This window comes from Fusarium falciforme, chromosome 4, assembly GCF_026873545.1.
Source record: "Fusarium falciforme chromosome 4, complete sequence".
In the NCBI taxonomy this organism is placed as follows: Eukaryota; Fungi; Ascomycota; class Sordariomycetes; order Hypocreales; family Nectriaceae; genus Fusarium; species Fusarium falciforme.
Window position 1 is genome coordinate 250,999 of NC_070547.1, and position 27,754 is coordinate 278,752.

Consider the following 27,754-nt stretch of genomic DNA (forward strand, 5'->3'; position numbering starts at 1 on the left):
TCCATCGTATGACATCATGTAGCGTGGCTTGCCAGGCTGAATTATTCGCATCAGTTCCAAAGACACCGCAGTCGCTGTGTACATGAGGTATCCGAGAGGCGTCTTTAATCGCTGCAGTCCCCAACTGCACTGTTTCTCATCGAAATCATGGTTATCGCCTTCAGAACCCCAGATAACCAAGTTCTGACCAGTGTTTTCTTCGCCAACCTCCCGTACATTTTATTTTCGATTCTCTCCTTTGAGCATAGTGGCCCCTTTACCTCCATGCTCTTTTCGGGGGAGTGGTCCGCCTTTGGCCAGAAAAGGGAAGCAATCCGTGTTCACTCTCACCCGCGCGGAGAGCAGCGTTCACGCTACTTCCTACAGCTTCCTAGCCGGTTCGGTATTCCGCTTACTATTTCATCGATACTAATGCTCTGGATGCTATCGCCAAGCGTATTCATTATCGTGGTTGAGAGAGAATATGAACGACCCTTGGCCTGATTCAGTGGGGATTGACTGGGAATGGATCTTTGCCACCTGCGGATACTCGCCGATTGCTATTATCATCTTTTCTTTCATCGTCTCTTTTCTCATGGTGGCTTGGGTGGCGAAGAGTATCTTTGAATTGACAGGAACCCCTGGTCAGTTGCACCGGCAACCTCTCATATTCTCAAGATTCTAGCGTCCTTATTTGGGAAGATGCTACCCTTCAACTCCCCAGTTTTGCCTATCCTAACCTCTTCCCTAGTGTGCGAGATAAACTCTCAGATCCATTTAAGACATGCCATCAACAAACAGCAAGTCCCAGAAAGCTTACCCGGTTGAGTTTTTCGATGCCCCCCTCAGCCGCTTCTGCGCATCTAAGACAGGAAATTTTGCCCAACTACCGACTGTACAGGCCAAGATGATCGGCTGTCGAACTGCTACCCTCATCGGCGCAGAAGCTTCTGGGGAGTATTGTGTTGGTCATCATATCGACTCACCAGTGTTTCAGTGTTATCAATAGGCTAGGAAAGAGGAGTTGGTGCCTTGCTAGATCCTTCCATCAACGGGTATGCCATCAACTGTGGCGATATGCTTCAAGCCTGACTCCGGCGACTTTCACCAGTCCAAAGCATCGGGCCATAGATACTACCGACCCTCAGTGATGGTCGCGTCTCTCCTTTCAGCAACAACAATGTTGATGCAACCAATCCACTCGATCCCGGAGATAGTGACAAACGATCCCTGCCAGCCCCTCCTTCGGCAGTCAGGTTTCTCTCCCGAAAGAGAAGTTTACGACAGCTGATGACAGGATCTTCTTTTATTGATCGATTGCCATTACCGAGTATTACACCGAGACTATTGCCTACCCTGGTCACGGTGAGCGGGGAGAGGCAGTGGTGTGACCCGGGTATTCTGACAAGGACAGGTCTTTGCCAGATCTACGGCATATCCTGTATCGCGTGATTGAGTCAATCTTTTCACGGCCGAGGAGCGTAGCAAAAGTGAAACGCCGTTGCATTATCCCCAAACAGTGTGTCAAGTGGTGCATCGAATGTGACTCAAGTTTTCGCTCTCGGTACACTCCCGATAGCTAATACGATCTTGGCGAGTCATCACTGACAAAAGGCCGACCGGTTAGTGACTTGAGGCTCCGATAGGGTGTCAACTCATGCTTGCGGCTCAAGAGTTGGGCATTTCAGGCATGTCAAGTCAAGAGATCGACATTAGAAGCGATGAAGCGATCACTAGGTCAGGAACCAAAAATCCATCGAGAGACCAACAAGTCGGCTCCCTTTTCTATTAGACCATCGACTCCAGGACTCGACGTGCACTAGGCCGTAAACTCGATGCGGCTCCAGGTACCTTCGCGTATCTTGGCCTCAATATCCGCGTTCCACCCTGGCCAAAGTTTAACAGGTTCTAGGGTCTGGTCAAGGGATCGACGGCTGCGTTTCTGAGACAAGACACGGGCGTGGCACCCTTTTACCCGCCCTATCGGCACCCAAGCTCTTAGCTCCCGCCGCTTTGCAGTTTAGGGGGATGAGGTTTCGAATGGGGCTGAGAAGGGGGGTAGGACCTCGTGTTTGACACATGAATTTTTCTTGGGTGAACCCCTACTCGGTAGCATTCTGGAATACACGGGTGAGGCGGTTCCGTGTCTTGGCTCTGTCGATCTCTCTTGTTTGAGGCTTTGCGGAAATAGCGAATTCATCGTCCGAAGATATCCCGTTGAAGAAAAAAGCTGAGCCGCAGGACCAAGAGCATGGTTCAAGCGAGAAGAAGGTAGCATCCCCCTTGGCCGAGCGAGCGTTGTTGGTAGCCCCTGTCCCGGGAAGCTGTGCCGTTGTGCACTGCTCGCCAGGGCATACCGCACCACGCCACCCGTCCGAACATTGTGTCTATGTTTTGTCAGGCCAGGCTATTCAGTGAGCCGGTTTGAGAGGCGTTCTTGAAAGCTTGGACGAGAGAGATCGAAAAGGCATCGATGAGCGATTGGTTCTAGATAGCGGCGCCATGGCCATGTGCTTACCCGTGAAAAGTCTGCAGCTGCTAGTCTGTTGCACGGCAGATTGCAATCGTGTGTTTGGGTATTTGGAGAGGCCCCTTCATTGAAGAAGCATGCGTGTGTTTGATGAAGAACACGAGTTTGAGAGGTCTGCGATGAGCCGACAAGAGTTGATTACCACAGTTATTTCACTCATGCGCCTGTCAAGGTATGAAATGGATGACATTGAGATGATGTGCATCGTCTGTTACACATCAAACAACAAAAGAAAAACTACACAGCTTGGCACGTCAAATCCTGACCAAATGTGGTCGAGCTGCAAGTCATCAACTCTTCCCCATAACCCACAGTGATGTGTCTCTTTCTCTGTCACTGTTGCTTTTTTCTCTTTTCTTTTGCCGAACCCACATCTGCCAGATCCTGAGATTCTCTGGGGAAGACAAGGAACCAGCATGTTTTCCCACACACACCAAACTGGGGGCGCATTGCTTTTTTTTCACTCTTCAGATCACGCACTCCACGATGCGAGAGCTGGGCCTCTTCCCCTTAACTCGTCTCTGAGCATGGTCCGATGATAGCGTGATTCTCGACTGGGGGCCTCAAATCTTGCTAGAGCGGATCTAACGTTAGCTCTCAGTCAGCCACAGCATGTCCGGACGAGCGGAGCCGACTCTTAGTGCCGATTCTTGACGCGGCGACTAGGATTTTCGACATGGATAACGATGTCTGCAGGGGGGCCATCAAGAGAGGGGCGGTTTCATGCATTAAATTTCATCTAAACTCTATGTGGTCTATGCTATTAGGTGAATGCCGTACTTTGACACTATGCACGGCTTTGTGCTCGTTGCCGCTTCTAAATCTAATCATGGAGGGGTAAAGGTATCTTTGGTGGTGAAGACCATGTTGATCCGTGGGTATACAAAAGTGTTGCTGTGATATAGTAGAAGAAACAACAGATTAAACCGCAAAGTGCTCCCGTTTCAGCTGTCGCGTCGAACTCGATTCGCTAGCAAAGTCCGGATCGTCATATTCCTGTGGCGCCGTCTGCTTGACCACCACCTGAGTAGTCTTGGAGACCTGGATACCAGGCTCCTCTCTGGTGGGCAGCTCGATGTCCTCTCCAGCCTCGACATAGGTTGTGTTGCCGGCTGGAAAGATGGATCCCATCTTCTTGCCGGTGACGGTACGGTGCTGGGAGCTCTTGGGGTTCGATCGACTTCGCGAGCCAGAGTAGTCGTAGCCGTTGGAGTTGCTGGCCTTGACGACCTTGGTGATGAGTTCGGCCATGTTCATCTCAATGTGGAGCTTGACCAGGTATGCGAGGGGATGGAACTGGAGGTAGACGATATCGTTGGGGAGAGACATCATGGCGATCAGAAGCACCTGTTTCACGTTAGCGGGCTGGAGTATGAGAAACAGTGAGGGTCCAACACGTACATCCATGGTGATGGAGACACCAATCATCAACAAGTTGAATCGGTACAGTCGGTTGTACTTGGTGAGACCGTTGGCGATGAGTCGAGATCGGACGAGGTGGATAAAGTAAAAGTTGAGAGCCGCATCAATAAGCAAGAAAATGACCTTCTCAACTCGATCCCACACGTTGTTGACATCCCTCCACTTTTCGCTGATCTGTAATCGGGCAGGTATCCAGACGCAGAAGACACTGATGTTGATGCACAGAAGAGTCAGGAAGACACCGAGCTTGAGCTTCCACGCATTTTGCCGGACTACCATTAGAATCGAGATTCGGTTGATGATGATCTGTAGTAGGGTTTGAATCTGAACAGCCCAGAGGAAGACTGTCGCAACATGTTAGAGAAAATGCGACAGCCGAGGACCAGTGAGAAGCCATACCGATAACGAAGAAGACGGCAAAGCTAGGCTTGATGTACTCGCGGAGATATGACCAGGTGATGGCGGACATGATAGTGCTGCTACACCATTCTGTCCACAAGAGGATGAGATAGATGTTTGTCCTCATACCACGCTTCCATGACTTGACCGTCTGCCTCGCACCCTTTGCGCCCGTAAAGATGCACACACCCAGAGAGAATCCCCAAGCGATACTCGCAATGTTCATATCATTGACACTGGGCTTGTAGAATTTGTAGTGCTCGGGCATCAAAAAACCTCCCATCTTGCCGGCCGTTGGTGTCGAGGGACTCTCGACGCTTGAGGAAAAGAGGTAAAAGGAATGTCGGGTTCAAAGAAACAAAGAAGCACCAGACACAATTGCTTTTGAGAAGCGTCAGACTGCATATTTGAGCAAGGCCATACATGCCATGCATCGACGCTAGTGAAAGGCCAGGGGGTGTGTGGGCGTGGGTGTGCGCTCGTTCCACTCGAGGGGACTTGACGCTTCCGCATCCCATGGGACAGGATCAGAGCTTCCAGACCCGCAATGTAACGGGGACCGTTGAAGATCTTTCTGGGATGAGCATTTGCATTGTCGGGCTTCAACTACCCCGAGGTCCCTGAACCTGTGTTTCCCCATCTCGGTAGGTATCAGCAAGCACCGGGTGCCCCACGAATACTGAGGGATCACAGAAGCCCCGGTTTCTGCTGCGGGAGTTGCACACACTCATGTAACATGTTGGGGTATGGGGTTTCCCTACCGAAATGTCGAGACTGTCACCGCAAATCTGTCATTCATCTGTCATCCATTTGGCATCCTCTGATCTTCCATCGACAGTCGAGTCATTCTCAAGATTGCTCTCCATATTGGCAGCATTGCGCACGCCTTGATTTTGCGGCTCCGCCAGCCTAGCACCTCTCCTCCTGCACCCAAGCACCGGGACAGACTTTTGATACGACACCCAGACAGCGCCAGCTAAACTAGACTGTCATCAAGGGGAGCGTGCGCACCTTCGATCACGAAAAAAACGTGGCCTCGACATAGCCATGCAGGGGGAGTCCAACCAACCGGATCAGGCCGGGCAGAAGGCATCGAACAAGAGGCATCGTAATGTGTCAAGGCCGCCTCATCTTAGTCGACGCCTCCCAGCTGCAGAACCGCTAGTCTCACCCGCTAACGCGAGAAGCCGAGTGGCCCTAGGCGGCCGCAAATCGGTGTCGACAGGGCGCCAATTGAGTTCCGCAACGACGCCATGCAGTTCGGCTCCGCGGTGGAGACGTCCGCAAGCACAACACGAGTCAGACTCGTCAATCCCATACACAACCAACATCTCTTCTCTGTCTCCATGCCTGCAGTCTCACCGTCAAAGACCCCTATAAAAACGGAAAACAGGGACAAGAGCCCCGGGATTGAGGTAGATCTCAATAATGCAGGGCAGGTTGGTCGTCCTGACAATATCCCTGTTTCTCCGGTTCTCTCCAGGGCTTTTTGCTCCCAAATCTTCATGATCTCAGCCTGGCTCAATCTGTGGGCCGAGCGGTTCCAGGCCCAACAACAATATGCGGCCGCTTTGACTCGTGCGATAAGATTTCCACTCCCAAGCACCAGGACACGGACAACAGCTGATGTCTGATTGTTTGCAATTTATCCTCAAACCAGACGAGACACGTGCCGCACAGTGGCTTCGATAAGCTGTAATAAACCGGGCCTGCTATTTGTGGATTTTGTCTGGGGATCTTCATCTGATCTTTTTCAAGGTGAGACAACCTTGCGACCTGTAACAGAAGATCGAGTATGATATCATTTGTGAGACGTCGATGAAGGTGTCTCGGCGCCGGTAGAATGGATTGACATCCAAGTGCACGATCTGATAGACACGATGCATTGTTGGTTCTCACAAATATCTACTTTGCCTCCCGGAGCAAATGCTGCAACCGGCTTGATGGTGTAGCATCGCTCAAGTTGCCGGGTCAAAGGATGTGTCATCAGCCCACCATGGAATTAGATGCCGCAGTTCACACCGTGATGCTGACGCGCCCTGAAGAGAGTCCGCACCAAGGGCGTAATATTTCGTGTTTGGAAGATTGCAATTCCCAGTGAAGCCTTGTACATAGTTCTTGTGATGTTACATGTCATGCATCACTTCTGGAGCGGGTATCTGCGATGGGGCCTCCTATGCACACTGAGATAAGTGGTGATTATAGATAATATGAGAATTGATTGATAAGAACAAGAATTATGAATCCGCACTATTGGGAGACATTGTGCTGAGACGATGGATCAGAACTACCACGGCTCAAGCGTTGCCATCTCTCATTATCATTGTGATTGTTAAAAGTTGTCCGTGGAGTTTGGAGGTTTACTCGCTTCATGACTCACCACAACACTGGGAGATATAAGCATATACGAATATTTTACCAATCTAAGCTCTAATGTTCCGAGGTCATTCGCTTTCTAACAAGACATTTTTATGATCGCGCATTGTGCATGCTGCCTGTGTGGTGCTCTGTCATCGTTCAAGTTAGGTTCAGGCACCCTATTCTTCAGCTCAATGTTTCAACGGCCACCCGCCCGGATAAACGCCAAGATAATTCTAGATTCTGTATGTATCTCTTGTGTGGTTAAATATTGTATCCTATCTGTAAAAAAAAGAAAAAGTTGTCGCTAGCTTCAATGGTTTGTCTCTACTTGAACAGGACTCTTCTCATTTGGGCGGGGAAGTAGGTTGCGAATATCTTGACAATAACGACGCGCTCTCAGATATGATACTAGATTCTGAGGCGTTTCTTGCTACATCCTTCAGGCCCATTGTCTTTTCTCCGCGCGTTATACAACTTCGCGGTAGGTTCTTCCAAATGATCCCACCCACTTCAGCCTGGATTTGCAAGGAGAGCCAGCCTTGCGGCGATGCATCTAATCAAGACGTTTATTCTGCTAAGCTCTGGGCTTAACAGTTGCCCTACAAAGCTTGTTTCAGTACCGAAACTCTATTGTTTGATGATCATCTGCACTAACATTAGCCTGGTGGCTCGGCCACTAGCCGAGATGGTACAGTACACATTCCCGGCAGACACCCGACAAGATTTCGGCCAAGCTCCCGACGGATGATCAAATTGCCGATTCTTCCCCTCATCAAATTCTCTCTTGGATGGCAACATGCCGATGACCTCAATCCAATAGAAGCATCTTACCGGTATTCACATAGTATCAGGCCCCGTCGGCAATGGATTCTCTGGCTGCAGCCCGCCGACGTCGTAAACGCCGTGTTGCCGATGAGAATCGGAAGCGAGCCGTTCGAGCGTGAGTATAACTCTTCAAGTGGCAAACATCACTGACATGTCGCGTATAGCTGCGATAGATGCAAGGCAAGGAAGAGTAAATGCATTGAGGCGAGTGGAGGGATTTGTCAAAGATGCCAAACCAATAATTTGACCTGCCGGTTTGAGAAGTACGTTCTGAGATCTTGCATCTCTACACGCGCCCCTGTTGTACTGTGCCTGTTGCACTCACACAAACAGAGAGAGGCCATCCTCAAGAGAGAGTGAGAGTCCACTTCCTCTTCAGAACCCGGTGACCAGCCCGCGGAGTCAGCCTACAACCACACCTCAACAGGACATATCTATCGATAGCCGTAAGCAACTTAACCTTGACTCTTGCAACACCCGCCAACTCATGGTTATAGACCAGACTGAAAGGGTTCTGTGGCCACATTTCTTGTCCAGGCTTCGCGAGGCCTTCTCGCTCGACGCCATGTCCAGCCCCGAAGAGCAAGACATGGCTGCCATGCAAGCGGTATGTCGGTAGTACTGCAACAACCTCAAAAGTTTCTGCTGATGCATCTTTCAAAGCACATTACTCGCCCAAGAACTCTCTCACTGCTTGAACAGTCTCGCCTAAAGGCCACGGTCGATTCATTACCCCCAAAGCCGGTGGCCGACTTTTTACTCTCGGTATGCATCAAACACGGTGTCGACATATTCTTCTACTTTGATCAAGCCCAAGTCATCGACGAGCTAGACCAGTTTTACTCCAACCCAACATCTCCCTTGAGGGTTGACCCCAGCTTTATTTGTCTTGTGTTGGCAATATTTGCTCTTGGTAGCCACTGGACGCCTCTCGAAAGACCAAGTAACTCGCCACAGACCCTCCAAACTGAAGAGTGCGACCCGGGTCGTGTCTTCTTCCATCAAGCTAAACTCCTCGTTCCCGACATCATAGAGAGGTCATGCTTGAGATCGATTCAAGCCTGCTTTCTTCTTGGTGTCTACCTCATGCCTTTGAGTGCTGTCGGGTCTTCATACATCTATATGGGCCTGGCTCTAAGGAAGGCGTTGGCGTTTGATCTACATCAAAGCTCGGATGATCAAACGCTGGATGAGCGAGAGCGGGAGATTCGCCGTCGACTTTGGTGGTCTATTTACTCTCTCGAACGGTATGTATGATACCTTTACTTTTAACGACTCAGCAAACTGATTGTTGCTTAGATGCACAACCGTTAAGCTCAACCGGCCGCGGTCCGTTGATGCGGATATCATCAAGACTCCGTTACCGACCCCTCTGCCATCACTTGACAAGGCCCAGAAGTTTGACAACATCCAACTCCAAATTGCCTATGCACGTTTGATAATAATATTGGACCGTGCTACAGACTTAGAGTATGTTTGTTTCTAGAGATTTAGCACTCTGCTTACTGCGTTCCAGGACCCGGTCAACCGAAGTTACGAAACCCCCGGAGTCAGCAAATGCGGAAGCCAAGCTAAGAGAGTGGAAGAAGTCCCTACCCGAAGACTTTGATCTGGAGAATATTAACCCTCGGGACTCGAGATACCGGGCTGTCTTTCACCTGTATTTGAACTACTATTATGCCTGGATCGCCATCGGCAAGGTCTCACTAATTACAGCCGTGAGAACTACGCTTCAACATCATCTGGGACAGGAATCCCAGCCATTTAGAATTGACGGGGCGATCGAAGGATTATCCAAGTCCTGCACAAAAGCGGCGAGAAAGCTCCTTCAACTTTTCAAGGACTTGACCCGCATCCGAAATACGGCTCGATTCTCTTTCACGGACTTTCAAGGCTGCAGTATTGCAACGATCGTTACTCTCATTGCGGGAATTCTTGAAAGGGACTCTACATACGAGAGTAGAGTGAACTTTGGTTTAAACTGTCTCCGAGACATGGCAGCCGGGAACTTGACTGCCAAGGTGGGCGTGAGATTCGTGGAAACACTGCAATCCATCTCAAACGAGGCGGCTCGTAAGCTCCGGCAATCTGGAACCTTTTCAGACGAACTTCAAGAAGATTCAGAGTCATTGCAGCCTTCAGCGTATGATGACTGGGCAGCATGGCTTGCAAGTCAACAACAACAACAGACGAGCCATTTCGACGGTACGGCCGAACGAGACACAACCGATGGGCTTGCACCTACAACCATGGAGTCATCTGCTCCGGATATGAACTTGTGCAATCTGCAAAACACGGATGAGGATACTGGGTGGAATCATAGGGGTGGACAGGTGCTCGATCCACTCTCAACTGCGAGATTGTTGATGCAACAGCCCACAGCAGTGTCCGAACCAATGGCCGTGCCAGAGAACAATTTCACCTCGGCGGTTTATAGTGATGACCAGAGCTTTTTGATCGGCCTTACAGGGCTTGATGTACTGGACTTTGCGGGTTATTCAACTCAGCTGGACTGATGGCAGTGGGCAAACATTCCCACTTGATTAGTTAGGGAAACTTATTTCCAGCTCTCAGCTTTGGAGCCGCCGAATACTTCATTTTCTACAGGTCGGAGGCGGTGAGAGCACTGTGCCGGAAGATGGCAACAGTAGACATCGGTGAGAAAACAAGTGGCCATCCATTCCTCCTTCTCTCAGTTAGCAGAGAGTTTCAGCGAGGCGAGCTAAGAGTATACCTCTTACTGAGTCACATGGCTGTCTACAATGATCAATCTGGCTGGTCTTCAGGCTCGGTATGTAACAAATGGAAAATGGCAGAGCTCATTTAATATTGACTATTGTGCCAAGATCCATTGGAGATAATGGTCTGATTGCGCTGATGACTACATTTCTCTTGCTGGTTGCTTTAATCTACCCTTTTGGGGGTGGGATGAGCTTAAACTACTCGGATCAGACTATTCAATTCCTCTATAGCCCAAAGAACTTCATATCATCAGCACCTCGGACAGGGACAGAATGACCGACATTTTGCGCAAAGATGCCAACTAGCTTTGGCCCGAACGTGTCGGTTTTGTAACCAGCTTGGGGAACATTGTTGTTTGACGACTGGGGGCTCACGGAATTGTAGCCAAACACACCGGCCCACTGGTCAATGGTTTCCTGATAGTTGGGTGAAAGGAGGATACTATCAGCACCGCCATGATAGATCTGCATCTTGGGCCGAGCTCCATTATAGCCGGGATAGGCGTCCTTGACCATCTTGGCCCAGTCAGCTGGGGATTTGTTGACTCTGCCCTGAGCGCAGTCCGAGTTCCAACCGTTGACCGAGTTGGTGAAGAAGCATCCGGCTGGCACACCGGAGTAGACGATGCCAGCTGCAAACAGGTCTGGATAAGTGGCGGCCATGACATTCTATACCGCTGTCAATATCTCATCCTTCACATGGGTGTCTCGGCTCACAGTCATCATAGCACCAGATGAAGAACCCGTGACGAAAACCTTGGCAGGGTTGGCCTTGTAAGTTTGCAAGGCGTAGCGAACCATGTTGGCGATGCTGTTGCTGTTGGCGCCGCCATCGTGAGTCATGGTAGCTTTGGAGCTGACGTCCCAGCAAGTTCCACTATAGGGACTCTCGGGATAGATGACGATGAAGCCCTTCTGATCAGAAAGCTGGGCATACGGCGTACTCTGGTAGTATGACTGAGCTGTGCCCTGGCAGTGGTGGATAGCGACCACGATGGCTGGGTTAGACGGCAGGTTCTTGGGGACATGGACAAACATCTTGGCGCCCGACGGGTTGGATCCGAAGTTAGTGATTTGCTGGAGCTGGGCGGTGACAGTGCCCAAAAGGGCGATAAGAGGAATGAAAATCTTCATGGTGATAGGTGCGGGTGTGCCAGTGCTGAGAGAGAAATTGACGAGATCGCTCTGTCTGCCGCATGATTGGAAGCCAAGGCTTTGAGCAAGATGCCGTATTTATACTCTTTGGCGGCCCCTACAATGTCTGTCTTTATTGGCAATCCCCGTTCCAGCCATGATAATTGGGCGGTTCGCTGCAATTTACCCGCGACCACAATTCCGAAACAAGCTTCATCGTCGCAAATTTCCAGCCTATTAGCATTGAGCCAATGCGATGGAACGGCAGTTCTCTTCCGAACATCGAATGCGGTAATTCGAGCTGTTCTGTAAGTGGTTCACTGATTCGCGCAACTGACGTACGCTCATTCTGCTTCAAAGCAGATGACCGTATATCGGCAGATAAATTATACCCTCCTCCATAATGGAATGCTACTTCATTTCAGGCTGTTCCGGCAATAAACTAGATGCCATATTAACCTAGACACCATTCTGAGCTGATTCGCACTGCCACGCATCCTAGAATAGGGTCTACACCGAAGCATCAACGGATGTGCTTCCCTTTCATACTAGATGCCCCGAGAAATCGCCTGTTAAAGGCTGAGCCTCTGTGCCATCTTGCATTAAAGGAGGTATTCAACTCGAATCATCCGGAAGTACGCTCTTCTATTTATCCGCGTCGGTTAATAGCCTTATATTACCTGAAATATTAGATGCATGTGCTCCATCTATAGCAGATTGGACAGGGCACTCTGTAGGCCCTGATGCCGGAGTTATATTATGGTCCTATTGTCGTCACACTTGTGGGCATACGGTTGCCAGCATCTGTTGATCGCTGCGCTCTTGGCTATTTTGGTCGGGGGGAGAAACGTGTTTGAAACAACAACCATGAAGGTAAACTACCATTGGCAAATTATGATTGGTGGAGGTTTCCACCTGCTCCCCCCGCTGACCCTTCAATGAATTACGAGATGGTCGAAAGACTTGCAGGAAGAATGAGTCTCGTATGATCTAGGCCATGCTCTCTTCCTCCACTTAGCGTTCGTGGAGTAACGGTAGTTGCTCGTCTCGTTATCGTCATGAAACGTAGCTTGGAACACATTCATTTAATGTGCCGACGGACTTGGCAGCGCAGAAATGGATAAAAGATGCACTGTCCACCATTCCGTACTAAGCTCCGTAACCGTCGCTCGCTACTTTCTATTCGAATTTGTGGTTTACTATCCTTTCTTGCTTCTATTGCCTGACTTGATTTTCCAAGTTGAACTTGGAAATGCTTTTCTTCCCATTTTGTACCGGAGCAGCGCTCCTATGTGTTTCTTCTGTGATTGCTAAGCCAATCACCAAATGTGAGAAATAACCCTCACGAGTGGCACTAAAAACTTATCCCGGATAATAGTTGACCATGTACTTGTGCGCGACAATGACCTCGGAGAATTGTCAAGCACCACTCTCCTAACGCTCGAGGTGCCCACTGATTCCTGTGAGGAAGATGAGGCTTTCGAGACCACACTCCCTACTGCGACGTCCGCATTGTCTTCCGGAGCTACCGAAGATGATTGCTCAGACGAGGAGGACGGCTCAAACGACATCGAGCCCACTGATTCGTGCGAGGACGATGGGGCTTTCGAGACCACGCTTCCGGATGCGCCGTCCTCATTGTCCTTATCTATTCCGGCAAAGGCGTCGACCCTGTCCTCCGAGATAGGTTTTGCCACGTCTGTTCAAACATCCAAGCCCATTCAAACACCCGAGCAGTCGAATATTCCTACGTCAGAAAACGGAGTTAGCCGCTCTGACGGGTGTGGAAAGAAGCCTTCCTTGGCAAGTGGTACACACACCATCAAGGTTAACGGCCAGGATCGTCAATACATTCTCGACATCCCAGACAACTACGACAGGAATCAAGGCCACAAGCTCATATTTGGCTTTCATTGGCTTGGTGGCACCATGAATGATGTAGTCAATGGGGGCTACTACGGCCTGAAGGGCCTAGCAGAAAACGCAGCCATTTTTGTTGCGCCACAGGGCTTTGACAACGGCTGGGCTAATACCGGCGGCAGGGACTTGGCACTTGTTGACGAGCTGATGAAAACCATCGAGGCAGAACTTTGCATTGATACGAGTCAGCGCTTTGCTACTGGCTTCAGTTACGGCGGCGGGATGTCATATTCCCTGGCTTGCTCTCGTGCCAGTTCCTTCCGTGCAGTTGCCGTTCGTTCTGGTGCCCAATTGAGTGGATGTGATGGGGGCAACACGCCAATTGCTTATCTCGGGATGCATGGCATCAGCGATACTGTCCTCTCGATCGAGATGGGACGTTCCCTTCGAGATAAGTTTGTTCGCAACAACGGCTGTCAAGCATTGACCCCTGAAGAGCCGTCGTCGGGCAGCAAGACACATATAAAGACAGAGTTCTCTTGCAAGTCGGGCTACCCAGTTACGTGGATCGCTTATGATGGGGGACACGATGCATATCCTAAGGACAACGCTTCTGGAAATGGTGGTAATAATGACTGGGCGTCTACGGAGACCTGGGAATTCTTTTCTCAATTTTCCTAGAGTTGCGCAAAGAGCTCGTTCGTTGCGGCAAGCAGAGGAGGATGAAGGACCGCAAAAATGGACAAACTAGTCGCATCACTCCTTTAACTAGGACTTGACTATCTCTTCTAGCCATAGGAATATTGCCGCGTATCGAGTGCCATTGGGGAGGTTGAGGCCTTGGATTAATTTGACGTTGCCTTCTGGACCAAGAGGTCTGACATCCACCAGCCGGGCGGGGAGAAAGCTTTGATTCTGCGACGAGGAGCATTTTACATGAGCACTCAGACATGACTCTAACCGGCGTCGCGCCCATGATGCCGAAGATGCGGAGGATATTGAACCGCGCAATATCCTCTTTGTCGGCAGCCCGTAGGGAGGTTCTTCCCGGTACTGACCAGCGGGTATAAACACGTAAAACCCAATCCTTGTCGGACCTGGATACTGGATCGGTGGTGCTCGTGTTATTGTGATGGCTCGCTGGCCTGGCATGTGTTGATTTGGTGTCGTTATGAAACTTGAACCCTAGATGATGACTCCGGAGGCATCAGGCCAAGGTCCGTCAGTCTGTCCCTCCGAAATCGTTTTGAGAATGCCGTAACAGGCGATGGAAAGGAATGGACAAGACACGCATTCAGAAGGTTTCAAATGCCATAAGTCTGTGTGTGCAAAGTTGTTGAAATGGAACAGAGTCTCAAGAGTCCCATCCCAGGCACAGATAGGGCAAGGTTGTTGAAGGAGCTTCACCATGAGAGACCTGGGTCGGACAAAGAAGGGGAAAGAAGCCATTCCATAGGAATCGAAATTTCGGGAAGGGATAAGTTTGTTGATGGAAGTTTAGGCATCGAGTGTAGGCCAAATTCAGAGTCCATCATCGCTTGTCGTTGAACTCTACCCTACTGGTCTAAGTTGGGAGCTGAAATTGATGTGTTGATCAGGTAATTCTGGTCAGGAATTAGTTTTATTATCAGGAGAAGAAAAAGTGGCAGCAAGGGAATTTGAAGAAAGGCAAATGCGTTTTAGATGCTGTTGGAGCCAAGACTGGGGACTGGCTTGACTGCAACACTTGTCATGCATGGATGCCTAGCAACCACGTCAAAATTGCATTCATGCCTGATTAGTTTGATGCAGCACTGAGCTGTAGTTGAGGGAGAAGTTGCATTTTGTCCACGTGCCACGAGTCCCAACTTCAGTAGAGTGGCCAGTGCCTATCTCGGTGGCTAGAGTAGCCCGAGCCTTACCTTGCCATGCAGCCCACCTTCCGACATGTTCCCGATGAGGACTGGCCTTACAACCAGCGAGGTTAGAGCCAAGAATGGAGCTGTGTCCGCGTGCAAATTAGAGCTGGATGGGACAGAAGTCGATGGGATGACGTGCATAAGTCAAGAGATGATGAGAGAACCCAGAAAAGAAATACGAGTTCACACTAGTCAGCTACAAAGGCCATATAAGACGACTGATGAGCAGGGGTGTGTCTAATCCTATTGAATTGAGTCTGTCTCCAATCTCAACTAGACCTGAAAACCAACTCCCCACAACACCTTCGTCAAAGGTATTTCGAAGACTGTTGTGGATTACATCACCAATTGACAGCCCATGCATTCAGGAGGCGTCCGGCCACGGGAAATTATTGCAGCCGGCGCCAAGCTGACAGGTGCCACTATCGAATGAACAGGGGTAAACAAAAGAAAAACGTGCATTGTGGGTTAGTCGACCATGTCTAGACTCGAGCTGATGCCAATAGCTCCAAGACTATTGATTTTAAGATGGGACTACACGAAGCCCTTTTAACCCGTTTAAAAGCCACCCGAAGCCACCCGCATTCTTTGCACCTCTCTGTCTCTACTGTTCAACGTTATTTGAGTTTACGTGCGTTTGCTTGTCTCGTCTCTCGTTAACTGCGTGACTTCATAATGCGTCCTAGCATTGCGGCTTCTTTGGCCTTTGGCCTCCTCGGTGCTGACTTGGCGGCTGGAAGTGTGTGCATGCCTCGGTTGTGTGAGTTTGATTGTCGCAAACAGAAAATAGAGCATCCAACTGATCTTGACAGCATCTTCGGTCACTGACGCGTCCCTGACTACCTCTTCCGAGACAACATACACATCTTTGTCAGCGCCGTCCACAGCGACCGAGTCCTTGAGCACATCCACAAGCATCTCTATGGAGTCTTCGGAAACTGCCCAGTCGACGAGCGAGACCTCATCTTTGGCAACCTTGTCGACCTCTGTGACAACCTCGGCCGAATCTGTTAGCACAGGTTCCTCTGAGGTCGTGTCAGAGAGCGCCACGACTTTGGTGACCAGGACCAGTACAGCCGAATCCGCCAGCACCAGCTCCTCCGAGGTTGCATCTGAAAGCTCATCAACTACAGCCGAGTCCACTACCGCGTCTACCACCATCGAGTCTTCCACGGCTCAGACAACTACGTCCGACTCCTCAACCACCGAGTCGTCCACCATAGTCGAGTCCTCTACCACAACCGACTCTTCCACAGCCCTGACAACCACGACTGAGCCTGCCACGACTGACTCCTCAACTACAGAGTCGTCTGCGGTTTCATCCACTTCATCCGCTCCCTTTGTCAACCCCACCTTCTACTTCCAAGTGAACGGGGGGAATCTCGACGACGAACTTGTTAAAAACGCCCCTGACAGGTTCTATTATGAGTCGAGACTCCAGCCCATCGACACCAGATTTGTGGCCACTCCCGCCTATGTCGAGGAGGGCACTGGCCGCCTGAGGACTCTCTTCAACGACTACTACCTATGCATAAGAGGAGTATATAGCAGACAGGCCGGAGCCCTCTTGCCTGCCGAGGTCCAGCTGTGCAACACCCAGGCCATTGCCCAAGCTGATGCCAACAGATACCAGTACCTGACCTGCCGGTTGACAGGCAGCGATGGAATCTCTTGCAGCGCCCAAGGCGTCAGTTGTCTTACATGGAGTAATGAACGAAATGATGGCTTTCGATGCGACGTGGCGCCGGATGCCTCTTTTACCCAATTCTCCATCTACCCTATAACCGGGGCACGAGGCTGTGTTTTGTATCTTGGGCCTGAGGGTACGTTTTCTGGGTATGAGACGGTCGAGTTCAAGAGGAAAGTTGTTGAGCAATCGTAACCGAAGAGGCCATTCGGAAGGCACCGTGATGGAACGAGCATGTCCTGGAACTCTCGCGTGTTCGATAGACAACTCAATTTCACTTCATGGATTGCCCCCTTTTAACTACTTTCTTTATGCGCGCCTGACATTTTAATACGAACTAGCTTTACAAGAAGCTTACCACATGCTCACTTCTGGCTCATCTCAACTTCTCCAGCAGCTCATGCAAGCCTCGGCCGCACCAACGGCTACTGAATGGTTAATGTGTCTTCCCTGCCCAGGTTTCTCACTCATAGCCAGCAAGCATAAATGGGCCAGCTCCTGTTAGCTATATTTAGAGCACTGATGTAGTATTATTCCACGCTTGAGTTAGAACTATCTAAATACCTATATCTTACCCCCTCGAAGGTCCCACTCGAGGACACAAGTCCGCACTCGGTCACAGTCCCGGGCAGCTCCAGTGTACTATTCTTCTATGTGATGATGAAATTTCTGGCAATGACAAGTCTTCTCGCTCTACAGTCGTGATCTCCGCGCCTTGATAGCTTTTTCCTGCCCATGAATCTCCAACGCGCGAACTTGGTATACCTGACCATCAAATACTGCGGTTCCGCCGACCCTCCACTTCTCTTCTTCTGGTGGAGAAATGACGCCCATGCTTGAAAGTGACGGAAGCTTCAGGTCACCTGATAGATACGCTCTCTTCCACCGCAGCCGACCTTGGACGTTGGTCAACTCCTCCTTTAGAACGCTGAACACACCCTGCTTATTCTGGCGCATAGCAAGGTAGATGCCACCATACTGGCCGAGGAAGACATCATCGCCACCTAATTTTCCTTGGAGGATCCAGCCGCGGTTCATTCCATGCCTGGGTTGGAGCTCTCGCCAAACTTCTTCGTAAGGCGTGACTTGGTTCCCCTTTTCAGCACAGGGCATAGATCCGGTTTCGAGGTCGTCGCCATTTGGAAGTGGCTGAAACTTTCCTTCATCTGGGTCAAAGGAGAGTCTGGAATCGATGACATGATTCCATCTACAGTGGACTGGCCATTATTAGAGAAGTCTGCTAATTGGAGCGGCTTCGACTTACGAGGATCCCGTGATAGAATCTCCCTGGTTCCAGCAAATGCCCAGTCGATGGACTGATCTGCTTTGGTGATGCGCAGATCCATGAAAAAATCGCCGACACTTAGCACCACGGTGTTCGTGGGCTCGGAGGGGGCATCGTCGGCCCATCGAATGGAGATTCTCGTAGAGAGTCGAAGAGTCATGTTTGCGAGTTTTTGCTGTTTGGCATGGTCTTGACTGAATGTCAATGGCTATTCCTGGGCTTATATCCGTGGTCGTTGTGCCGCATCTCTTACAACTTCTTAAAAAGGACTAGACTCAACAACGATGATCTCGCATTAGCGTGTAAGGTTCCGCGCCATGCCTGACAAATACAACACTCTAGTTAGCGAGAGACGGCCAAGGAGCTATAGTCCAAGCATGGCCGGCGGCCAATTGATCATGTTTTGAGATTGCAGATGAAATAAATCAGGATGGTGGATTAGGGAATCAATCTTGCAACCCAGTATACCGCTCAGAGACATAAAACGACTCAATGCATCGGATTGCCGGTATCCATCCTTTCCAATACCAGCTTTTTTTAAACTGAGCAAACCCAGAATACGTACAGGTATAGATCAGAAGGATGAAGATAAATGTGAAGGGTGAATAGTGCGATTTTAATCAATGTTAAGTATCTTGCAGGCTAATTTCCTGCCATCTAGCAACACCTACTACTACAGTCACAAACATAGCCCCGTGATGGACCCATGATAGCCGTATTCCTACTGTTAACCAAGCAAACGTCCTACCACATCTTGTCCCAAAGGCGACGCGGAAGGCTCTTCGGTTCTTCAATGCCCTTGTTGTCCCAATGTGCCAACTCCCTGTCCACGGCTTCCTTACCACTCCAAAGATCAGCCTCCCTCGCCTTGACCATCTTTGTTCTCTTGAAGACCTTGTAAGATACGTAAACAATCAACATGTACCCGATGCCAAAGTACCTGGTGATGAAACCTGATGTAGAGAAGGGGCTGAAGACATCAAAGCCAAGGAAGATGAGGACGACGCAGCCAAAAGCGGTCCCGATGTAGGCGCCGTACGGCATGAAGGGAGCTTTCCATGCGAGAGTGTCGCGGTTGATGCCTTGAGCCTTCAGGGCCCTGTACCAGCCGATGTAGGTAATGAGCATGGCTGTATAAGAAAGCACAAAGGCGCAGGTAGACAGGCCGACGAACCAGCCAAAGACAGTCGCGCCGTCATTGGTTGCAACAAGGAAAGTGATGCACGAGATCAAGCTGACGGCGCCCACACAGTAGATAGGGTTGCCTGCCTTGGTGCACCTGAGGAAGATCTTGGGGGCGTGCCCGTCCATGGCCAGCGAGTACAAGGTTCGAGATGACGAGTACAGCATGGCGTTACCGCAACTCCAGCCGCTTATGACAATGAGTGCATTGATGAGGCTGGCCAGACCCTTGATGCCTAGGTTCTCGATGCCGATTACCCACGGGCTTGCAGCAGAGCCCACGTTGCCACCACTCAAAGCGGACAGGAGCTTTGGATCCTGGCTGTTGCAGATGATGCCGACACCCAACGTTCCCAAGACGTAGAAGAAGAAGATGCGGAACCAGGTAGCTTTGGCACAGCGGGGGACATTGCGACGAGGGTCCTTCATCTCGCCTGCGCTCAAAGCAATGAAATCTGGTCCAGCGATGGAGAAAGCTGCCAGCACCATGACGCTCCAGAAGCCGAGGAAGCGGCCTGTAGTTCCTTCGGTCATGTACTCGTGCATGGCCCCGCCTTCTGACCAGTTGTGGAAGCCGTAGGCCCAGCCCATGGGGTTTCCGCCGCACATTGTGACGAGTGTGAGGAGAAGAAGGCCGAGGAGGAGGAGGATCTTTGTGCCACCGAAAATGAACTCGGACTCGCCGTACCACCTGTAATTTGTCATGTCAGTAGGTGGAATGAGTATTTGATGGGGGATCTGCCGTACTTCACTGCGAATAGATTGAGAAAGACGCAAACTACCAGAGCCATGGCGACCCAAGCGGCATTGTTGACGTTGAGCTCCCAGTAACCCATGACGGTAACAACAGCAGAAAGTTCAGTACAGAAAAGCATGGCACTGCCATAAAAGTAAGTCCAGCCAAGTGCAAACCCAAAAGCAGGATCAACATAACGACTCGCAAACTCGTAAATGTTTCCGCGAATCGGCAAGTGAGCCACCATCTCGGCGACTCCAAGCGAGCAGGGGAGGATAAAGATGGTAGGGTAGATGAGGAATCCGAGGAGGAGAGACAGCGGGCCAGCCGTCCTCAGAGCGCTGCCGATGCCGACAAACAAGCCTGTTCCGATGGAGCTGGCAATGACCATGATCTGGAGATGGCGGTTTGACAGGCCCCGTTTGGTGGAGCCGTACTTGGTGTAGATGTCGCTGCGGTCGGCCGTGTCCACGATGCCCTCGGCTGCGGAGGTCTCTCTGCATAGCTGTAGTGGGTCACCCGAAGGTTTCGTCTCCATAGAACTACCCATGGTGGTAGACTGGATGAAGAATGAAAGTAAGAAGCGGATCGAGTGTCTTGGAAGTGACCAAAGATAAAGAAAGCTGCTTGTTTCCTGAGGCCTGGGGAAGATCAACCATTGACGAGGTGACATCCTCCTACTTATAGGCTGGACTGCTACGCCTTATCTAAACTTTCGGCTTGTCTTGCCGCACTTCAAGTACGTTGTATCTCCCATGAAGCTGTTCCCCAGGATCAGTGTTGTAGACCTTATCGTTACCCCGGATTCTCGGGTCTTGGCGATTGGCCGCCGGCGACGGAAGATGCCCGCACAATGCCTCATCATTAATGGTTCTAACGCCAATCAAGGGCGACGGAAATGATTGTCGGTTTTATGGATTTGGAAAGAACAGCAGATGGGGCTTTTCTCCGCAGTGTTCATGTCATGTTGTATCAGTGGAGGAGGTCTAGACGATGAACTAGTTCGCAGCTAGCTCAACACCATGACCCTCATCTCTTAGAGATTCCAATCTGGGCCTAGACCGGTTCTAAGCCTGCACGATACCAGGTTTGGAAAGTCGGAGCGGCTTGTCTGATTGGACGCTGAACTCGCCTCTCGCTGAAAGCAATCACGAGAAGGTGATTGGATGGACCTCGATAACCGGATCTCTCCGAGTTTCCTATCAGGGACGGCATCGAGAGGAGGGACGATGGTAAAGGTTCAAGCATAAAGGAAGTCATGAGAACCTCGTCCGACGGCCTCTAGAGACATCAACACCAATATATCCTTCCAAAATGGCTTTGTTGTCACTTCCTCTCCTTGCAGGAGCTACACTGCTTCTCTTCGCCGTTGCCCTTGTCCGGCGCCTGTTCTCACCTTTGGCACGTATCCCAGGACCAAAGCTAGGTCTCTTGACACCATGGCAACTAAGGTACCACGAACTTCAAGGCAAGCGGACACAATACATTCACCGGATGCACCAAGAATACGGCAACGTCGTCCGCATTGCTCCTAACGAGGTCGTCTTCTCCTCGCTCGAGGCTATGAAAGAGATCTACCTTTCCAAGGGAAGTGGCTACGATAAGCCTTCATTCTATGACCTATTCTCCCAGTTTGGTCTCAGGTAAGATGTCAGTTCGACAAATCCGACCCCATCTCTAATACACATCCAGGACAATGTTTTCGACTCGCGAGAAAGGCCCTGTAGGTGACTCAGTTGGCTTGAAATTTATCCCTCGTCTAATTAACCCCAGCACAGCAAGAGAAGACGCATCATCGCAGATCGCTATGCCAACTCCAACGTCATTCGAGACTCTGCTATCCACGGCATTCAGGAGAGGTCGCAGAATTTCATCAAGAGATGCTCCGAAGCTCCGAGGCAGGAACTTGATGTCTATGTACGCAAGTCTCAAACCCTTTTGGCGACCCGACACTGACTCCGTCAAGCTCTTCCTTCATTGTTACGCCTTCGACTGCGTCACGCATCATCTGTTTCACCCACACGGCAGTGATTCGATCCTCAAGCAGTCAGATGAGGAGACTCTGTGTGAGGCTGTCTTTGACAATAGTCTTGCCAGTGAGTAGCTTTGATGGCGCCGATACCATTCTTGAAACTGACATTTTCTCCAGGACGCCTCTTCATTCATTACAATCCCACGATAGGTAGCCTTATGGGGAAGCTGGGCGTCTTTGGCAAGTCCCGCGACATCCCCCGGACCAGACAGCTCATCCTCGATGGAGCCACCGGCGGTCCTGTTGCTGATTTTACTCTCGTCAGCCGCATGCGCGAGGACAAGTTCGGCATGGGACCGATGGACATTGCTTCCGAATGCATGGACCACACCCTGGCAGGCATCGAGACAACTGGTGATGCCCTCTGCTTCTTGATGTGGCAGATCTCACAACCTGGCTACGAAATCATTCAAGAACGCCTCCGCGACGAGTTTCGAGCCAATGAGGGTGTGTCATTTGAACAGCTCCCATACCTCGAGGCAGTCGTAAAGGAAGGGTTGCGAGTATTCCCTTCTATTCCCATGAGCTTACCCCGGTGTGTTCCCCCCGAAGGCGCATTCGTCGATGGTCACTGGCTCCCCGGCGGAACGCTCGTCAGCTGCCAGCCATACTCGATGCACCGGATGGATGAAACCGCGTTCCCGGAGCCGGACAGGTTCAAGCCCGAGCGATGGTTAGAGGAGAAGGGCCTAGCGGAGAGGAACCGACTGTTCTTTACTTTTTCCAACGGTGGACGGGCTTGCATTGGCCGACAGTAAGTTTTCCAGCCTGTTGATTTTTGTACCAGCGCTAACTCTACCCTAGTCTGGCTGTGGCCGAGATGAAGACCCTACTACGGGATATCTACTCGAGTTTCAAGACTACACCGGCGGAGGGCATGGTTGCCGACATGAGCATGGATGACCAGATTTTTACGTCCCGGCCGAAGGATCAAAAGTGTATTCTCAAGTTTACGCGGTGGGAAGAAGAAATGGTATGAAATAGGAGGGATCGTTGGAAATATCAAGGCGATAAGAAATGAAATGCTAGTAGTTTAAGACTGTAAGGGTTAAGATTAAATAGCTATGCAATGATACATTTTGTAAGGACCCAACGCTGTATGACAGGCAACCTGTGCCGTAAAGACAATGTTTGAATCAGTATCAATGATAACGACTCTGAAAAAGGGCCATCAATTGCGAAAGTAACTGGCGCAGTTATCAATATATGACGGCATTGAAACCAAACACCGCAAAACACCGTTACTATATACTGGGCCATGGTTTCTCACCAGTCCTTTGCAGCGGTCGAAGTCATCTCCCCTTTATGGAGTTATCATAATCGCTCTCTGCACCAAACGGTTGATCTCCCACCCTGGACCGGCCCGGGCTTGGCTTGTCAATTGCCACACGCTATTGGTCCAGTCCAACTCCGCCCCATGTCTTCCCCGCGAGTCAAGATAAGGAATCCGATCAACAACTCATCCTCGTTCAACACCATGAGCACGCAAGGCCGACTCCCTCCAAGAATCACCCGATCGCGCGGCGGCTGCGAGCGCTGTCGAAGGCGACGCCAGAAATGCGACCAGAAGAAGCCGTCCTGTGAGAGATGCGTCCTGGCTGGGGCTGGAGGCTCGTGTCGCTATGAGCTCAAGTTGAGCTGGGGTGGAAGGTCTTTTCGGAAATCGCCTTTTGGAAAGTATCTTGACAATGTGGAGAGAGATGATGCTGTTGATGGTCATGGCTTTGTCTATTGCGTGTCTCAATCTCGTCCTGCTCAACAACCTAATTCTTTGGAACCTCGGGCATCATCACCACCATCAGTCATCCCCGACAACGAGACAATTCAGCTCGAGTCCCAAACAAATCTGGAAACGGCTTAGACTATTGAAGACGACATCGGACTTGTCATCCCCCACGACAACCTTCTAGAAATCAACCCTGAGCCTGAGACGGTAAATAACAACCTCACCCTTGCGCTCCCACCTCCAAGCCAAATATCCGTCCTACCCCCGATGGCCCACTACTTATTCCAGTTCTACCTCGCCGAGACCATGCGCCTTACCGTCCCCAGCAGCTACGCCAGGACCAAGATCTGCCATTTCCTCGTCCCTATGTCGATGCAGCAACCCAGCCTGCTATACGCCATCATGGCGTTTGCCGCAGTTCATCTAGAGGCTTCAGGGAGGCTTCCCAGAAACCCAGGACGACTGATTGATACACTGCAGTCGACGAGTATTCGGCATCTGCGACAGCTGTTGACCGATGAGGACCCTATAGCGCAGGTTGCTGCGCTTGCTACAGCGAGGACGCTTTGTCAGGCACAGATCTACGGTGGGACAGCGTCTTGGCGTGTTCATCTGAATGGTGCAAGGGCTATTCTTGAATCATCTCACTTCAGGACCCGGCTCATTGGTAGCTGTTCGTGCTCATCCATCAACGCAGACTTTCTCTCAAGTTGGTTCAACAACGCAGAAGCACTTGCTGCGCTGAGCCCATCTGGTCTTCTCCACGGCCAGCTCCAAGTTGGCTGTCATTCAAGCAGAGATCTTCGTTTCGACATGTTTGGAGGCGTCATGTCGGATCTTCCCGATCTGTTCAGGGAGGTCGGTGCCCTGGTTAAAGAGAGTCGCCGACAGCAACACAACCGCATATCCGAGAGCACCATCCTGTCAGAAACCGACATCGCTCAGGAAGCCGATGCATTGACTCGAGAGATATACTACAGGCTAGAACGTGATTCGGTAGAGAACCTGGCGCTTCAACCTGATACGCTCATGGGACTGTCGGCGAATGATATACACGATTACGCCTTGAGCAACGCCGGATTTCTCTATACCGCACTCCTTCACATTCACTGTGGAGTGAGAGCGCTTTCACCGTACGCCGAAGAGGCCCAATTCTGCGTCGACCAGATAATACAATGCGCCCAAGACATGACTTGCTCTTCTGGTCTATCGCCTAGAGTCTTGCTCGTCGCCCCTCTCTTCACAGCTGGGATCTGCGCTACGGGCCCTGCGCAGGATAGCATACGGTCTGCGTTGACAGACATAGGGCGGTGGATGCGGACTCCGCACTTGGCAAAAACTCAAGAGTTATTAGAGGACATCTGGCTGCAACCGCCTGCAGAGCCCCAGAGTTCCCGCGTTTGGTCATGGTTTGGTGAGTTGTTTGGTCTCGTATCTTGAGTGTACAAAGCTGACTAGTCGCAGACAAGATCAACTTTGACTTCCTTCCTTACTAGGGGTGACACAAGGTGCTCGGGTTTGTTTCTGTAGATTAGATACAAAAGGAATCATCTCATGAATCAACAATAACTTTTCTTACTGAACAGCTCTGAATATCACTACTAGAAATTCGAATCTCAAACATCCGTCGCCTTATTGTGTCCAGGAACGGAATCAATCTGCTCAATGCCTTCCGGGTCGACGTTCTTGTTCATCGGCGTGATGCCCTTGCGAATCGCAACACTCTCCTCAAACGTGCCATAGATATCCTTCTCATCCTGGAGCCCAGCACCCTTGGGTTTCGATATAAAGCAAAAGACAGTGTACAAGACAGCTGACTCGAAGAAGCCAAAGAGGTAGTTACCGAGATAATAGTTGAACAAGCCGCGTGAGATAATTACCGACGGGTTCACGTTGGCGATCATGCCAGGCATGGCGGGGACGAAGCAGACGACCCAGGCGACGATTCCACGCCAGTTGAAGCCGTATGTGTACCAGTAAGAACCCTCTTTCGAGCCGGTATATAGATGGCTGATTTGGATCTTCTGTCGACGAACGATGAAGTAGTCGGCCATCATTATTCCGGTTAGAGGACTGAGGAACACGGAGAAGGACGCGGCAACGGCGACAAAAACACTGGCAGTGTTGTAAAACTCCCACGGTTGAACCGCCCACGACAACAGCGCCGCAATCAGAGTACCCCTTCGGATGGAGATCCACTTGGGAAACAAACCAGCAAGGTCCATGCCCGCGGCATATCCATTTCCGAGGACGTTCTCCGCAATCTGGCCAAGGACGAAGCCGAAACTGCAGAAGAAAGCGCCAGCTCGAGCTTTGGCACTGTAGTCGTCCAGCATCCATTGGATGACAATAGCCAGCGGATTCCAAAACGGCTCCTCGACGTTCCAGATCTCCATAGATGCTGAAGCTGTCAGGATGGCGAAGATGGGCACGAGCATGCCAGCACCGAGGAGAGAGAAGACGAGGCCTGGGATTTGAACGCCCTGCTTTCGTGCAAAACGAGTGAAATCGCTTTGGTTGATGATGCCTGCTGCAATATTGCCAACGCTGGCAATGATGCCGTATACCCAGGCCCAGCCCTTTGAGAGAGTTCCAGGTTGACGAACGCCGGCTATGAATAGAGGTCCAGCACCCCCCGCGGTGGTGGTTGCCCAGATGGTGATTCCGAGCATGACGAATAGGACGATGACGTTTGCCGTGATGGCGTACCACTTGGATTTCTCGGGGCGGATAAGCTATGATACTTGAGTAAGCACTGAAAATGAGTCCTTGATCGAGTCGCTTACCAAGAACGGGATCGAAATAATGTGAAACAAGAGGAAACCTATAAAGTCTCTCGTTACCATGTTGGCGCTTGCTGGGAACGTGTTCTCCATGTGCAAGAAACTATAGCTCCAGCTACTAATCATTGCCGAGACGCAGAGACCGCCGAGCCAAGCTTGAGAACCGTACCAGACAATGGACAGCATGATACGCATTGCCTGGCCTATGTAAGCACCGTGCATACCAAATACTATTCTGCAAGAGATTTAGCATTTCATCTCATCGGATGGGACCGTCGTACCTTTGCGCGACACTGAAGCCGATATGCCACTCTGCACCCATCCACCCATTTCCAATAACAAGAAGAACCATGAGAACTCGAGCCAGAATCATAAGTCCGATGGTTTGTGGGACTGTGAGACCCAGCGACAACAGAGACGCTGCGGCAGTCCATGCCGAGATGCACAGGCTGCATAATGTTATTCGCCATTCCACGTACCAGAATTGCCCGGAGCTGCGTACCTTGCGATGGATCCCCAGCCAATGTAGGCCCAGTAACCCCAAGTGCGCCTGTTGGGGGGCAGGGGAGCGATATCCGGATTAATCCATCTGTCGGTCACGTAGCCGACCACTTGATCGTTGTCGACCTTGAGTTTTTGAAGGAACCTCGATGGCATGGTGTGGCAATGGTGTCGAAACTTTTACCAACTCATAGAGCGACAGAAACTTTTGGTATCAATTGGCGTCGCCGTGAAAAACAATAGCAAAGCGACAGAAGGTTGCAAGAGCGGGATCGAGCTGGCATCATATAGGAAAAGCCCGCGTGATCTTATCAATCCCCGACCGTTGCACCGGAAGCGGTAGTTCGTACTCTAATCGATCCCCAATGGCTGGTACAGAAGCGGCATTTCGTACAGAGCATGCCACCAACAACCAGATCAACCAGCGGCACAGTTCTCAGCTGGCATGTCAAGGTCGCATTGTCGAGCGGGGGCTGCAGGTGGGAAGACTATTGCATTGGATCGGCAGCCGGATATCGTCTCGGCTCTAAGCTTGGGTGTTGTGACCATGGGACAACACCTCGCGAAGACGCCGTGGGGGGGCTTATCAATCTAATCTTTAATCACGGCCCTGGCCGAGGCAGATTCCTTCCACATGCTTCAGAGAGTAGGGATCATCCGACGAACCTAGTCG

At 50.8% G+C, this 27,754-nt stretch overlaps 8 protein-coding genes across 8 annotated transcripts; 3 read left to right on the top strand and 5 right to left on the bottom strand.

Moving 5' to 3' along the window:
- Positions 1 to 3,430: 3,430 nt before the first annotated feature.
- Positions 3,431 to 4,613, bottom strand: NCS54_00482900 (Hypothetical protein; the record flags this gene model as incomplete). Its single annotated transcript, XM_053150352.1, has 3 exons — positions 3,431 to 3,856; positions 3,911 to 4,275; positions 4,331 to 4,613. The coding sequence occupies 3 exons, from the start codon at positions 4,611 to 4,613 to the stop codon at positions 3,431 to 3,433; spliced, it is 1,074 nt and encodes a 357-aa protein (XP_053006327.1).
- Positions 4,614 to 8,081: 3,468 nt separating this feature from the next.
- On the top strand, positions 8,082 to 10,032 carry NCS54_00483000 (Fungal-trans domain-containing protein; the record flags this gene model as incomplete). The annotated part of the gene is made up of 4 exons (XM_053150353.1): positions 8,082 to 8,123; positions 8,180 to 8,763; positions 8,816 to 8,986; positions 9,033 to 10,032. The coding sequence occupies 4 exons, from the start codon at positions 8,082 to 8,084 to the stop codon at positions 10,030 to 10,032; spliced, it is 1,797 nt and encodes a 598-aa protein (XP_053006328.1).
- A 450-nt stretch (positions 10,033 to 10,482) lies between these two features.
- On the bottom strand, positions 10,483 to 11,391 carry NCS54_00483100 (Carboxylic ester hydrolase; the record flags this gene model as incomplete). Its single annotated transcript, XM_053150354.1, has 2 exons — positions 10,483 to 10,926; positions 10,975 to 11,391. The coding sequence occupies 2 exons, from the start codon at positions 11,389 to 11,391 to the stop codon at positions 10,483 to 10,485; spliced, it is 861 nt and encodes a 286-aa protein (XP_053006329.1).
- Positions 11,392 to 12,643: 1,252 nt separating this feature from the next.
- On the top strand, positions 12,644 to 13,932 carry NCS54_00483200 (Feruloyl esterase C; the record flags this gene model as incomplete). Its single annotated transcript, XM_053150355.1, has 2 exons — positions 12,644 to 12,719; positions 12,770 to 13,932. 2 exons carry the CDS (start codon positions 12,644 to 12,646, stop codon positions 13,930 to 13,932), a joined length of 1,239 nt encoding a protein of 412 aa, XP_053006330.1.
- Positions 13,933 to 17,529: 3,597 nt separating this feature from the next.
- On the bottom strand, positions 17,530 to 18,281 carry NCS54_00483300 (Protein HRI1; the record flags this gene model as incomplete). The annotated part of the gene is made up of 2 exons (XM_053150356.1): positions 17,530 to 18,053; positions 18,101 to 18,281. 2 exons carry the CDS (start codon positions 18,279 to 18,281, stop codon positions 17,530 to 17,532), a joined length of 705 nt encoding a protein of 234 aa, XP_053006331.1.
- A 584-nt stretch (positions 18,282 to 18,865) lies between these two features.
- On the bottom strand, positions 18,866 to 20,589 carry NCS54_00483400 (AA-permease domain-containing protein; the record flags this gene model as incomplete). Its single annotated transcript, XM_053150357.1, has 2 exons — positions 18,866 to 19,994; positions 20,051 to 20,589. The coding sequence occupies 2 exons, from the start codon at positions 20,587 to 20,589 to the stop codon at positions 18,866 to 18,868; spliced, it is 1,668 nt and encodes a 555-aa protein (XP_053006332.1).
- Positions 20,590 to 21,353: 764 nt separating this feature from the next.
- On the top strand, positions 21,354 to 25,293 carry NCS54_00483500 (Zn(2)-C6 fungal-type domain-containing protein; the record flags this gene model as incomplete). The annotated part of the gene is made up of 8 exons (XM_053150358.1): positions 21,354 to 21,682; positions 21,732 to 21,762; positions 21,813 to 21,956; positions 22,006 to 22,135; positions 22,189 to 22,825; positions 22,876 to 23,044; positions 23,933 to 25,211; positions 25,262 to 25,293. The coding sequence occupies 8 exons, from the start codon at positions 21,354 to 21,356 to the stop codon at positions 25,291 to 25,293; spliced, it is 2,751 nt and encodes a 916-aa protein (XP_053006333.1).
- Positions 25,294 to 25,413: 120 nt separating this feature from the next.
- Positions 25,414 to 27,237, bottom strand: NCS54_00483600 (Hypothetical protein; the record flags this gene model as incomplete). Its single annotated transcript, XM_053150359.1, has 4 exons — positions 25,414 to 26,532; positions 26,584 to 26,815; positions 26,862 to 27,029; positions 27,083 to 27,237. The coding sequence occupies 4 exons, from the start codon at positions 27,235 to 27,237 to the stop codon at positions 25,414 to 25,416; spliced, it is 1,674 nt and encodes a 557-aa protein (XP_053006334.1).
- Between the last annotated feature and the right edge of the window lie 517 nt (positions 27,238 to 27,754).